Source organism: Camelus ferus, chromosome X, assembly GCF_009834535.1.
Source record: "Camelus ferus isolate YT-003-E chromosome X, BCGSAC_Cfer_1.0, whole genome shotgun sequence".
NCBI lineage: Eukaryota > Metazoa > Chordata > Mammalia > Artiodactyla > Camelidae > Camelus > Camelus ferus.
In genome coordinates this window covers 11,890,922-11,905,689 of record NC_045732.1, presented here as the reverse complement: position 1 = coordinate 11,905,689, position 14,768 = coordinate 11,890,922, and the positions used below count along the sequence as shown (strand labels likewise).

General features: G+C 48.6%; 1 protein-coding gene and 1 long non-coding RNA gene across 4 annotated transcripts in view; one reads left to right on the top strand and one right to left on the bottom strand.

The window, feature by feature from the left end:
• PRKX (protein kinase X-linked) overlaps positions 1-14,768 on the bottom strand; it is a 60,243-nt gene that overhangs the window by 27,885 nt on the left and 17,590 nt on the right. Inside the window, exons 2-3 of the mRNA XM_032475557.1 lie at positions 6,868-7,036; positions 88-351 (exon numbers count right to left, since the gene is read on the bottom strand). Coding sequence (XP_032331448.1) covers positions 88-351; positions 6,868-7,036 — 433 coding nt within the window. The remainder of the gene's footprint in view (positions 1-87; positions 352-6,867; positions 7,037-14,768) is intronic.
• Positions 3,957-7,642, top strand: LOC116662160. 3 transcript variants are annotated; one of them, XR_004318148.1, is made up of 4 exons: positions 3,957-5,983; positions 6,088-6,471; positions 6,669-6,822; positions 6,942-7,642. It is a non-coding gene; the product is annotated as an uncharacterized LOC116662160 (long non-coding RNA). The 3 variants fall into 3 exon arrangements; XR_004318147.1 differs by having other exon boundaries at positions 3,959-5,972; positions 6,661-6,822; XR_004318146.1 differs by having other exon boundaries at positions 3,959-5,983; positions 6,661-6,822.

Below are 14,768 nucleotides of genomic sequence, written 5' to 3'. Positions count from 1 at the left end.
TGAATTCACAGAAACAGACAACAGAAAGCTGGTTGCCAGAGGCAGGGGGCGGGGAGTTGGGGGGAAAGGAGAGATACGGTCACTTACTTGTCCACCAGTTTCTTGGCGAAGCCGAAGTCAGTGAGCTTGATGTGACCGTCTCGATCCAGAAGGATGTTCTCCGGCTTCAAGTCCCTGTAGACGATTTCCTTGGAGTGCAGGTACTCGATGGCACAGACGATCTCCGCCGAGTAGAAGAGCCCGGTGGTGCTGGAGAATCGGCCCTGGTTCCGCAGGTAGCTGAAGAGCTCGCCCCCTGGCACGAACTCCATCAGCATGTACAGGAAGCGCTCGTCATGCCATGTCCAGAACCTGTGGGACCACAGTGGGACTGAAGGCTGTGCCCCGGACAGACGGAGGGGGACGGGTGGACACAGATGTCAAGATGTGGCGTAGACAGAAGTTACCTGACGTGTGCGGACACGGGGTGAGATGTGTGTCTGGATACTCCTGTGGATGGACCTCTGTGAGCTACGTGTGTGGACAGACATGAAGGTTTGGTAGAAGCAGGTGGGATAGGTACAGACACACGTGAAGATGTGGTCTAGACAGATGCGATGCTAGGTGCATAGGTACATGTCAAGATAAATCTACAGGTAGATTAAAGTCTGTAGGTAAGATAAGTCTACAGGTTAAGATAGTCATACGGAAGGACAAATGCTAAGATACGTATGGAGACAGATGTGAAGATTTGGTAGAGACAGATGGAATGAGTCCCAGTACGGGTGAAGATGTATCTCTAGAAAGATGTTGAGACAGTCCCATAGATGGACAGATGGCAAGACACGTGTACAGACAGATGTGAAGATTTGGTAGTGGTAGATGTTATGGTATGTGTAGTTACAGGTCAAGATAAACCTCTAGGTAATGTTAAGAGTCCCACAGAGATGGACAGAGGCTAAGATCTGCGTGTAGACAGATGTTAAAATTTGGTAGAGACGTGTCATGGGTACAGGCAGAGGCTATCTTGTGTGTACAGGCACATGTTAACATTAAGGTGCTCACATGGAGAGATGCTGAAATACGTGTATGGACAGACGCAAAGGTTCAGCAGAGACAGATGGAAGCAGTCCTGGTACAGGGGAAGATGGATCCATAGGCAGATGTTAAGATTCAGGTACAGACAGATGCTAAGACACAGGTATATATACTGCTGAGATACTAGTATCCTGTGAATGTGCAAAGGTCTCAGCATGGACAAGAGTAAATAAACTGGTTTGTAGCTGTTATGGGCTGAACTGTGTCTCCTCCCTCCTGCCCCCACCAAATTCATATGTTGGCTCCTAACCTGACGACCTCAGAATGGGGCTGTGTTTGGAGATGGGGTCTTTCAAGGGGAGATGAAGGTAAAATGAAGTCATTAAGGTGGGTCCTGACCCCTTAGAACTGGTGTCCTTATAAGAAGAGGAGATGAGGACCCAGACACACACAGACGGATGACCACGGGAGGACACAGGGAGGAGACGGCCGTCCACACACCAAGGAGAGAGGGCTCAGGAGACACCAGCCCTACTGACACCTGGATCTCAGATTCCAGCCTCCAGTACGGGGAGACAGTAAATATCTTTTGTTTAAGCCATCTACTCTGTGGTGCTTTGTCATGGCAGTCATAGCAGACTAATACACTCATTTTCGGGTTGGGGGCGGTGGGGGGCTGTGCTGTGCACTGTAGGTCTCCACCTCCCTGGTCTCCACCGACTAGCTGCCAGCAGCTCCTCTTACCTACCTACCTCTCTGTCTGTGTATCTATCTATGTATCTATCCATCCATCCATCCATCTTATCTATCCATCCACCCATCCACCCATCCATCCGCCCATCTATCTTATCTGTCTATCCATCTATGTGTCCATCTATCCATCCATCCATGAATCTATCCATCAATCCATCCATCCATCCATCCACCCACCCATCTATCTTATGTATCTATCCATCTATGTATCCATCTATCCATCCATCCATCATCCATCCATTCTTCCATCCATCCTCCATCCATCCATCCAACCATCATCCATCCATTCTTCCATCATATCTACCTATCCATCCATCTCTCTAATCTATTAATGCTATCATCTGTCTATCCATGTATCTATCTAGCTATGGCAGTGGTCTGTAATTGAGGACTATTTCAGACCCTAGGAGGCAGGTTGTCAATGTCTAGAGACATTTTTATGTCATCACCACTGGGGAATGAGAGCTACTGGCATACAGGGGGGAGCAGAGACCAGGGATGCTGTTAAAGACCCTACACTACACAGAACAGCCCCCACAACAAAGAATTATCTGGCCCCAGATGTCAACAGTGCCCTACTGTAGATCCAAACAGCTCTAAATAAGACGCCAGCAATTTCTAAACACATAAGAGGAGAGCAGCAGACGTGGGGTCATGGTCTTTGGACAGAACACGAGCCTTTCTCCCCGGGACTTCTTGACCGTGTGACATACTCTTCTGCACTGTGAACAGGGAGTTATTCAGCGCTTCTAAAATTATCTCCACAGTGGCTGAGCTGGCCTTCGGAACGGCTGTCTCCCGGAACAGAATGCGTTCTCTGATGTGTGTGTAATGAATGTCCTGGCCTACTTTCAAAAATACAACCAGTAGCCCTTCACATACCCAACGCTGATAACGCCACGGGGCGGGCTTGCCAGATCATTCGAGTGGAATTTCAAACTTGAGCCTCTGTTCTGTGAGATTATCTGGTACCATCAGAATTCCATGCGGTTTTGAGTAAAGACAAGCGAAGCCTTCTCAACGTTTCTGGAGAGTGCAGAAAGCAGATGCTGGGGGAAGTGGCTGCTTTCCAAGAGAGACTGCGCTACGGGCGGTTCGCTACTCGTGGGCCTCTTCCCACTGAATCGTGTGACGCACCACGTGGCCCCGAGCGCCCAACTTCACTTGTTGGCGGGGCTGGTCTGACACAGCGTGATCTCTCTCCCAGGCTGTGCACGGGGCATTTCAAGAGCCCAGTTACACCCTAAATCATTTAAGCCTAGTTTTTTTTTTTAATTGAAGTATAGTCAGTTTACAATGTTGTGTCCATTCCTGGTGCACAGCATCATGTTTCAGTCATGCATACACACACATATGTTCCTTTTCACATTATTTTTCATTAAAGGTTACCACGAGACATTGAATATAGTTCCCTGTGCTGTACAGTAGGAACTTCTTGTTTATCTATTCTGTACACAGTGGTGTGTACATCCAAATCCCAAACTCCTAATTTATCCCTCCATCCCCATCACCTTCCCCCTTGGTAACCATGAGTTTGTTTTCTACGTCTGTGAGTCTCTTTCTGTTTTGTAAATAAGTTCATTTGTGTGTGTGTGTGTGTGTGTTTTTAGATTCCACATATGAGTGATATCATATGATATTTGTCATTCCCTTTCTGGCTTACTTCACTTAGAATGACATTCTCCAGGTCCGTCCATGTTGCTGCAAATGGCATTATTTTACTCTTTTTTATGGCTGAGTAGTATTCCATTGTATAAATATACCACATCTTCTTTATCCAGTCATCTGTTGATGGACATTTAGGTTGTTTTCATGTCTTGGCTATTGTAAACAGTGCTGCTGTGAACACTGGGGTGTGTGTATCTTTTCGAATTAGAGTTTTCTCTGGATATAAACCCAGGAGTGGGATTGCTGGATCACAGGATAAGTCTTGTTTTCATAAACTGAGCTTTTAAACACTGCGTGGTCGCTCAACTGTTACACAGAAACTATCCAAATGCTACCCGTACACTGTCAACAGAGCCTCATGCACTGGAAAACCTACTCTTAGCAAGTCACTACATAGGTGTTCTGGGCTGAACTGCATCCCCTCTCCCAAAATCCGTATGTTGAAGCCCTAACACCCAGAACCTGAGAATATGACTGCATCTGGAAATTTGATCTTTAAAAATGTGATGAAGGTAAAATGAAGTCACTAGGGTGGGCCCTGATCCCACAGGAATGGTGTCTTTGTAAGAAGACAGAACGTGAACACAGACCCTCAGATGGATGACCTTATAGAATCAACAACAAAGAAAAAGTCCTGCCCCCTGGCCACACCTCCAGGTGGACCTGACGTATAAAAAGACCAGACTCAGCTGTACCCCGTACCCAGTGAGCTGAATGGGAGTCAGGATTATCAAGGTAGCACACACGTTGTCACATTACGGAGCTACACAGGTGTGGAGAAGCCACACTCCCTAAAAGGGATTTAGAGGGGAGGGCGTAGCTCAGTGGTAGAGCGTGTGCTTAACATGCACAAAGTCCTGGGTTCCATCCCCAGTCCCTCCATTAAAAATAAACAAATAAATAAACCTAATCCACCGCCACCAAAAAAAAAAAAAAAAAACCTGACTTAGATAACTCAGGGTCAAATTCCACCCGACTGCCTCTGTGAGACAACAGCTTCCATCCTTATCTGAAAAGAAGGAGCATCGAGATACAGAATGTAGGTCCCTCTGGATTGAGGCATCTACCACACCCGGGAAGGAAAACCGCTAACTCTGTCCTTTTTAACTCCCCAAAGCTCCAGGGTTCTATCCTGGGGACGTCTCTGGCTTAGTCACAAAGCCTCCCCCGAGCCCACCTGCTGGGCTGGTCCCCACTCCAGGTGGGTGATGGGGTGCGGACTGGTTTCCCGGGACGGCCGTCAGCGGAGACCCCAACCTGGGAGGCTTAAGCAGCACGAGCGTAACCTCTCACCGCGCTGGGGCTTGAACGTCCAAGACCAAGGTGTCGGTGGGGTCGGTTCCTTCTGGAATCTCTAGGGAAGGGTCCATCCTGGTTTCTTCTGGCTCCCTGTGGTTGCCAGCAATCCCTGGGGGTCCTTGGCTGGTGGCCTCGTCACCCCCAAGTTCAGCCTTCTCTACTGTGTGTCTCTGTGTGTCTTCCTCTCTTGTTACAGGGACACCTGTCATGCAGGATGAACCCACTCTATTCCTATAGGACCCCAACTTCCATCTTCATCACACCTGCAAAGACCCAATTTCTAAATAAGGCCACATTCACAGGCGCTGGGGTAAGGAGTTCAGCACATCTTTTCTTTACGGGGTGGACACAATCAACCCCCAATAAGGTGGAACTCCCAGCCTTGGAAGCCCTCACCCAAGGTTCCCTAAAGCATCACCCTAACGTTTCCAGGGGGATGCGCCTGAGCCGAGGAAAGAACTCAGCCCTGAAAATCACTCCTCCCATTGGCTTCTTCCCTCTTCCCCAAACTTCTGTCTTCTCAACAACAGCGTCTCAGATTTTTTTTTCTCTCCACCATCAATTCCGTCTGCTTCTCTTCCTAATTTCACCGCAAACACGGGACAGACCATGCCACCTGGTTTCCAGAGCAGACTGAAATCCAGCCGCCAGGCGCACTGCCTTGCTAGAAAACTCAAGCCGCAAAGCACCCTGTGGGACACACCCCGAGTTTATGGCTTGAGACTTAACTGCATTTGGTAAAAGTCCAAGACCGTTCTCGTAAACCACGTGAGCATGATCGGGCAGCAGTTGAAGGAGAGCACGTCTCCTTTATAAAATGTGTATTGAAAACCCGAGCGAACTGAAGTCCTTTCCCAGAGTCGCTATTTCAGTTCACAGAAGAGACAAAACGAGATGTTCTTCCGGCCAAATGGGGACGCAGCGGAGCTGACCAGTGAGGGCTGGTGACATGGATGCACCAGCTCCTTCTGCTTTTGTGACTCAAAAGCACGAGACTCACATCGGCCCAAGACTGCCTTTCAGCTCCATAAAAGGAAAGGGGGACGAAAAGACAGCCACTTCCCTATGCTCACTCATTAAGCACGCAACCCGTCCCCACTCGGAGTGAGACGCTGTTTCAGGACCTGGGGACGTGGCCCCGGTGGCTTTGCTGGGGGACGGATAAGATGCTCTGAGACCACGGTGGAGGGCACCGGTCAGTGTGCCTAGGCGGGGGTATCGCAGAAGAAAGGCAGGTACTGGTGAGGTAGGAGGGGTCAGGGGCCGGGGGAGGCAGGGGAAGGAGGCATTGCAGGGGACGGGGTGGCCCTAGGCTGCCAGGTGGACGTTGCCTCCCACCTCCTACTGCAGGTGTCCTTCCAAGACTGGACAACGGAGGGAAAAGCAGTGGACAAGAGGCGAAGGCTGAGTCCGTGAGGAGCCCTTAGGACCCTGAGTTGCTGGGGGTCGGGGGGCGGCGGGCACACCTGAGAAGGGGCATGAGGAGGGGAGAGGTGGGGATCGGATGGAGGGCAGCTGCGGATGGGGCAGAGAGCCCTCTGCGGACGCCCGCACGCCGGCACCTCCGTGGGAGCTGGTCGGACCCTCTATTAACAAGCAGCTTGGGAGAAAGAGGGGTTTACTGGGTGCATGGCAGGCACGTGCAGCTGGACGGCTCTGCGGAGCCCGTGCATGGAGATGCTTCACAGCCAACAGGGGACTCAGCGAAGGACGTGAGTGAGGGAAGCTGAGCAGGTGAGTGAGGTCCCAGAAGAAGCCACCGGGCAGGCTCTCCAGGGAGACTGGAGATGCCAGGAGGGGACACAGCCTCGGGCGGGACCCCGCGCCCCTTCAGATGTGCGGCTGGGGCGGGAGCGGGGCAGGCACCCCCACCCCGCTGCCCCGGGGAAGGCACGTGTGGAAACAGCGCCTTTGCCCGTGGAGCCGGCCAGGCGGAGGCTCAGGGGTCCTTGCAGGATGTCACACCTGCCCGACCAGGAGCTGAGCCGGCTCAGGAGCATCACCACCCCCCCACCCCGGGCCGAGGCTTCGCCCGCACCCTGCGCCCCCACCCGCTGCAAGAAAACCCACGTGGGGCCCGGGAGGGTGAGGCGGGGTGGGGGCAGGACCCCGGGGAGGGGGGGCACTCACAGCTTGACCAGGAACGGGTGGCTGACTTCCTTCAGCACGGACTTCTCATTGTGCACGTGCTGCTCCTGCTTCAGGCGGATGACGTCCGGGATGCTCATCACCTTCAGCGCGAAGAAGCACTTGGCCTTCTTCTCCCGGACCAGCTGCACGCGCCCGAACGTCCCCGTGCCTGCAGACGGAGGGGGCCCGGCGTGAGCTCCGGCGCGTCCCGGGACCGGATACCCGGGCGGGGGGCCGGGCGCAACCCGCGGCCCTGACGGCTGCGCGCCGCGGGATGCGCGGCGGGGCGACGGCCCGAGCGCAGGCACCTGCCCGGATCGCTAGCCGGTCAACGGTTTTGTATTTTATTTTTTTGAGCGGGGTAATCTGATTGCTTGATTATTTTATTAGTTTACTTAATTTATTTATTAGTTTTACTTTTAATGGAGGGACTGGGGATGGCACCCAGGACCTTGTGCATGCTAGGCATGTGCTCTACCACTGAGCTACACCCTCCCCCCGAATTGCTTCTTAATGGGGGCAACTGACAGTCTTTTCTGCAAGCGAGTCGTCCCAGAAAAAAATACACAAGCACATACACACAGGGCGAAGCAGACTGGAAAAGTCTGCTAAGTGCATTCCTTCAGTGACCCTTTTTGTCTACAGGTCTTGTAGATGAAGACAAGAGAAAGACAGCCATCGCTCCCCACCACACACACACACACACACACACACACACACACACACACACACACACGCGCGGTTCTTTCTTTAACACGCTAACGCCAGCTAAACGCACCTGGTCTACCTGAAAACTTGCCATGGGTCAGAATCTGGTGATACAGGGACCCATGGAGAGAAACATTTTTTTTTTTAAATTGCAACCACTGCAAATATGACGGGAAATCAAGAGTGCAAATGCAAAAGGGAAGTCAAATGCTCTTCTGCACCCTGGCGTGACTTCTTCAACCCAATGCCTCGTCCTCCTCCCCCTCCTGCCCGCCCCCTCCGCCTCCCCCCAGCCCTTCCTCCTCCTCCTCGCCTCACTGTACGGGGATGGACTCCATCTTCGACCCCTCACCCAGGCTGGCAATCCCTTGATGCAGTTATGAGATCAAAGATCCAAAGGAATTTTATCTCTGGCCAGAGAGGAGGTAAACTCAGAGGGTAGAGAAGTGGAGATCTGTATGGGTGAGCTGCTAAGTGCCCGGACTCCGGAAGCTTATCCGAGGCAGCTATCTTTTCTGCCCCGGTCCACCTAAGAAATAGTGCAGAGGAAGGGGTGTTTCTGAGGAAGGAGATGTGGAGAACGATGGAAAAATGGCAATCAACCTAATGAGAGAGCGGGAAACAGGAATTCAAGAATGGCTCAATGGGTAAAAGGACCCCCAACAGAACCACAGCACCCAGGACTTCTCTTTCTTCTCTCACAGCCTTGGGCATGACATTCATTGCACGTGGTAACACAAAAAGGGAATTAAAGTTATACCTAAGCAAGACTTTGGGGGGAAAACATTTTCTATAAATTAAAATTCCCAAATAAATAAACACATCTAGGACCTTATGTGGCTGGGAGAGGGGGCAGACACTCATAAGTCACCTTGGCTTTTAAAGGAAGGTTCCAATCATGAATATTTTATTATTGCAGACGGGGAAAGCCATGTGCAAAAACGAAGGGAAGATGCTGTGGGGAAAGAAGCCAGTGATGAGTCCTAATAAAAATTTTAAGTATATTCTCATCAAGAGATAATTCAGAAGTAAAAATAGAAGCGTATGAGAGCAAGGCAGTATCATGTTGATAAAATTCTGCGGAATCAGACCGACAGAGAGAGGCGTGCAGGGACAGGGCTTTGAGGGGAGAGAACTGATTCAGTTTAAGTTTTTCCACAAGAACAGCGGCATTCCTATTTGGGGAAATTAGGTAAAGGCACAGGAGTGGGACGGGGGGGGACACTGGCATCGCATCTTGTGCAAGTTTTGCCTTTGATCTGATCTCCGAATTTGGGCAAAGAAATTAACCCCTTTTGGATTCATATTTGCTCCCATCTGTCCAATAGGATGGGTAGATTACAATATAAATGTATCAACAGTCTGGATTCTAATCACGAAAAGAATGACAACACAGCTATGACTCAGCAGACCTTCTTACATCTCTATCCGAGATGCCTTTCAAGCTTTCTGCGTGAGCTATAAACACACAGATCTCAAAACAGGCTACGTGTGGACGGGGGGAGTCCCTCAACGCCACAATCACATTACAGGATGACACAGAAAAACCTCCTCGCTGAAGGCAAAGCCAGCACGCTGTAATTTTTACGCCGACTGGCTTAAATGCACTGAAGATGAAAACGCAAGTAATGGTGGTGGTGTTGAGTCGTTACTGCAGTCAAAAAGGGCAAATAGAGCTTTTCCCTCTTGGTGAGAGCAGGCTCTCCAATACACATCCCCGGCTCCCAACATCTCCCTTTAGGAAGCAGAAAAGTCCTTTTTTTTTTTTTTTTAGCTTTACTGCAGGTAAGGATGGTTGTGTGACCCACCTCTGCTCGTTAAGACACAAAATGGAATATTATTCAGCCATAAAGAAGGAATTCCTACAATTGGGGGCAACATGGATAAGCCTAGAGGGCATTATGCAAAGTGAAGTAAGTCAGACAGAGAGAGACAAATACTGTAGACACTTTATTTATATGAGGAGTCTTTTCAAAAAGCCAGACTCATAGGAAGAGAGTAGACTGGTGGTCCCCAGAGGTGGGAGGTGGAGTATGGGGAGGACAGGTGAAGAGGGTTGAAAAACACAAACTAACAGTTACATTATAAATAAGGCACACACATACAATATACAACCATAATGACCGTCGTTAACAATACTGTATATTCAAAAGTTGCTCAGAGAGTAGATCTTAAAAGTTAACAGCACAAGAGAAAAAAATGTGTAACTATACAGGGATGGATGTTAACTAGACATACTGGGATCATTTTGCAATTTATACCAGGATCACATCACCATGTTACACACCTGAAGCTAATATAACATCTAATGTGAAACACATCTCAATAAAACTGGGGAAAAAATGGTTAAAGAAGTCCTTTCAACTGCTTCTGGGCTACGTTTTCCTTCCCTGATAAGGGAGACCCTTCCAGAAAACACTGTCTCCTGACTCTGGCAACCCCTCCTCCCACCCAAAGCTGGGCGGTCATATAAAGAAGAGAAAGAGATTTTACTCATGAGTCAAGGTTATTCCCACAGTTAAAGTTTTAAAGATGAAAATCAACTAATCGAACACAGTTCTTAGTCTGAAAGTGTCTTCACAAATTCACCCAAGTACGAAAAGCAGATCTGATTTAACAGGAAGCTACGGGGTCCTCATTTCCCCCTTTTGGGTGAATATTCATTCCTCTCACTAGAGAAATAGTTATGCCGTCAAAAAATCACATTGTCCAAACTCCATCGAGGGTGTCATCAAAGAACCAGCACCCAAATTCCGAAAAAATGCCGAATCCCAAAGCCCAGCAGGCCCGTGGATTTCAGACAGTTGGAGTTAGCCGTGGAAATCTCTCTGCAAAACTGAGCCACTTTTAAGGTGGGCACATCCTTTTCATAGTCTAATACAGCGGTTTTTCCTCCAACATTACAAGAGGTCTTTGTTTCCAGATGAGGGAGGTGGCTTCGATTTATGGGCCATTCCGAGTCTGATTCTGGTCTTTCAATGGGAGAATGGGACACATTTAGGTCTCCCCTCTCCTCCGGGACAATCCCCCATCCTTTCAAAGCCTTTGAGTCTTCTCTGTTCTGTCTGCTTTCCTCCACCACTCCAGCCGCCTCCCTCCTCTACACCCAGCCCTCCCTCCCAGCCCTCAAAACTCAAGACTCACATACAAAACCATGCAGGTTTGTATTCTTGGGGGGGGGGGGCTTGGGAAAGGAAAACTCAGACAGACTCTCTGCTCATAACCAGCAGACATTATAAAATTCCAGCCCACCCAGAAGAACGCCATCAGCCTATCCCAGGGTGCATCTCAGTACAGATACACGCCTGATTATGCAGAGACACACACATGACCGTCCGTGAAACGCGGGCAGCTCCATCCTGGATGTTTAGACAACCTGCAGAAGTAAATTATGAACGGGATTGCCACGAACACACATGGAACTGAAAGGTGGCTCTTTACTCAGAAGTCACAATAGGACAAAGAAAAGAACATAAACTACTTTGGGTTCATTCTGGGGTCTGGGAATCAGTGCAGGTAATGACAGAAGTGTCAGGGGGGGCCACCTCCTCTGATTCCACCCAGCTGGCAGGACCCTCCAACCCCCACGGGTCTCCTCCTTTCTCCCAGCAAATCCACTAATGGACCGAAATGCCGGAAAGTCTACATCTGGACATCTGGGCTCCACTCAACCTTGGTGCTGGGAGGAGGACCCCACAGATGGCCTGGCCCCGTTTGGGTCACCGACACGCAGTCCTTGTATCTCTCCTCCTACTTGCTGAGGGTTGAATTGTGTCCCCCAAGAGACAGGTTCAATTCCTAACCCTGGCATCTGGGAAAGGGACCCTATTTGGGGTGAAGATGGGATTAAGTGAAGGACCTGAGAGGAGGTCCTCCTGGAGGAGGTGGCCCTACATCCAACGACAGTGTCCTTAGAAGAGACGGAAGAGGAGAGACACAGACACAGAGGAGAAGCCACGTGGAGGCGGAGGCAGAGACGGGAGGGAGGCGGCCACCAGCCCAGGGATGGATGCCTGGAGCCCCCCCGAAGCTGGAAGAGGCAGGAGGGACCCTTCCCTGGAGCCTCCAGAGGGAACGTGGCCCTGGGACACCTTGACCTCAGATCTCTGGTCTCCAAGACTTGAGGAGGGTGAATATCTAGTTTTAAGCCTCCCAGCTTGGTGGTCACATGCAAATTTAACCAAGCAATGGCCAGGATTCTTCTAGCTTCCTAGTTATTTAACCCCCCGACACTACACATGCACATTTTTGCACACAGAACCTAACAGGATTTTGACTTGTGAGCTCCCTCCTATTTGAGGACATCTGGAAATGCAAATGGACATATTTCACATATCCCAACAGGACTTCCGGGCAAGTCTCTGACACCCTGATGTGGTTTGGGAAACTGGGGGCAACTCAAAGGCCAACACTGAGGACACCACAAACATTCAACTGTCTTTGTCCAGAGAGCTGAGGAGGAGAAACTCAAAGAGATCAATCAGAATTGATAAAAAAAAAAAAAAAAAAAAAAGGGATGAACTTTCCAAAAGCTTATCCAAAAGAAACCTGTGAACAGTGCATCTGCTCCCGGAGAGAAGAAAGCGATGACTGAAGAAGAGCCCTGTTCTCCGGGCAAAGGAGACGTCCCTGGGTTTCTGTTCCGGCGGGGCAAGCCCCTGGCTGTCCTCGCCAGAAACACGCCCCCGGAGGGAAGGGGAATTCTCCTGGAGACTCTGAAAGAGGAAGCTTCACCAAAAGCGCAGCCAAATTCCACATCCCTTTTTACAAGTTGTGTTTGCTTTTTTTTTTAAATTATGTCTCCCACAGTAAAGGAGTATTTTTTTTTTAACTTTGGTGTTTTTTTTTTCAACTTGTTTGTTTTTGAAGGAGGTAATTAGGTCTATTAATTTTATTTATTTTTTGTCTAACGGCGATACTGGGGATTGAACCCAGGGCCTCGTGCGTGCGAGGTGTGCGCGCCACCACTGAGCGAGCCCCTCCCCACCGTGTTACTTCTTCATGCTTTATTGAAGCACAGTTTTTAACGGCAAGGGAGGAAATTCCACAGCCTTGTGTAAATTTGCATAATGTCCTCCGCTAAAAACGGAGGTAGTTAAATTGACTGTTATGCTGCCCAATGACTACACTGGCTTCCCAATTTTTTTTTTCCCTGCAAACTGCAGGAATCAAATAAACAATGAAAGGTCCCGTCACAAAGGCTGTAACTACTCTTTGAGGATGAAAAAGGGGTAGAAATGAACCACTGCAGCCCATGTTTAAGAAGACACATGATTTTACAAATAAAGGAGAAAACTTGAAATAGCAGGAGGCTCATGACCATCTGTCGACGAGAATCAAAAGAGAAATTAGCAAAGATCTGTTAAACGTGCATAATCACTGAGACCTGGATTTCCTGCATTCTGCTGAGAACTCGGGAATTAAAACCACTCCTCTGCCCTGACGAGGCTTCACCTTTTTCTTTTCTTCCTCTTTCGGAGACTCAGAAGCTGTTAACGGTTCCCTACACATGACTGAGTTCATGCTTTGAAGGGTCTGCTGTAAACAGGATGAAGTTGAAGTCCTGTGCCCACAGCCAGGGAGGGGCAGGTAACAGGTCATTAAAAAAAAAAAAAAACAATTCTTAAATATGCACAGACAGATGCACACTTATTTCCCACTGTCGGGCCACCCCGGGAGCGAAGCAGCTCTGAACAGGGGACGCAGGGCTGCGGAGATGGGTGAGGGGGTCTGAGATGTCAACATCCGTCTTTTACGTCCGTGTGTCTAATCCACCCGTGAAGACACCAGCTTCATCCTTCTAACCCACTCTTTTTTTATTTTTTGCTCCTTTTTCAGTTTTATTAGGTAGAATCATTATAGAATGACTGCACACACATATTATATTGCATGTAAATACATACAGACAGTATACTGAGCTTTTTTTTGTAGTTTACATATATGTACTAATTATTATTTCTAAGCTTCCAATTCATTTTTTAACCCAAAGATCTCCAGGGTGGCGTCCCAGGTGCAATTTTTTTTCCAAGGGAAAAACCCAGAATCTTAGCTCAGATTTCATGCAAAGAGCCTTTACATTACCTCCACAGTTACCCCAATAAGGCCCACTCGGGGGAGCCTACAAACCAGGTTTGTGGTTTTAACAACGTCCTTTGTTTATAGAGGATATTATCACTGGGTCCTTGGTGAGGGGCCACACAGGGACTCTCCTCGCTGTGTTATTTTATAACTTCTTGTGAGTTCTAAACTACTGGATTAATAGTCTTACACTATTTCATAGTAAAAAGGTCTTTAAAATGTCGCCTCTATCTTAGACCCTAATGAGTCCTCTGTCGCACGTGACAATCTTCAAGGAGCCTTGCGTCCTCAATCCAGATTCCAGATGTGAGCAGAGACATTTTGCTAAAGGCATCTGTAGAGGTCTCTCCATCCTAACATGGCTTTTCAGTCTATTTTCCTGGAGGTCCAGCAGCCGGAGTGATGGGACCAGCCCACCTGCCTGCTTTTCTCTCACCTGACTGTATCCGCTCACTTCCATAAAAAAACAGGAGAGGGTGTGGAGAAAAGGGAGCCCTCCTACACTTGTTGGTGAGAGTGTAAGCTGGGCAGCCACTATGGAGAACAGTATGGAGGTTCCCTTAAAGAACTAAAAACAGAATTATCATATGACCCAGCAATCCCACACCTGGACATATATCTGGAGGGAACTAACTAGAAAAGATATTTGCACCCCAGGGTTCATAGAAGCACTATTTTCAACAGCCAAGACAGGGAGGCAACCTCAATGTCCACCGACAAATGACTGGATAAAGAAGATGTATACACAAAGGAATACTATGCAGTCATGAAAAAGAATAAAAGAATGCCATTTGCAGCAACATGGATGGATCTGGAGATGATCATATTAACTCAAGCTAGTCAGACAGAGAAAGACAAATACATATGATATCACTTATATATGGAATCTAAAAAAAATGATTCAAATGAACTTATTTACAAACAGAAACAGACTCATAAGACATAAAAAAAAACAGATTATGGTTACCAAAGGGGAAAGGCGGGGGGAGGGACAAATCAGGAGTTTGGGACTAACAGATAGAAATGACTATATATAAAATAGATAAACAACGAGGTCCTACTGTAGAGCACAGGGAACTATATTTAATATCTTGCAATAATCTATAATGGAAAAG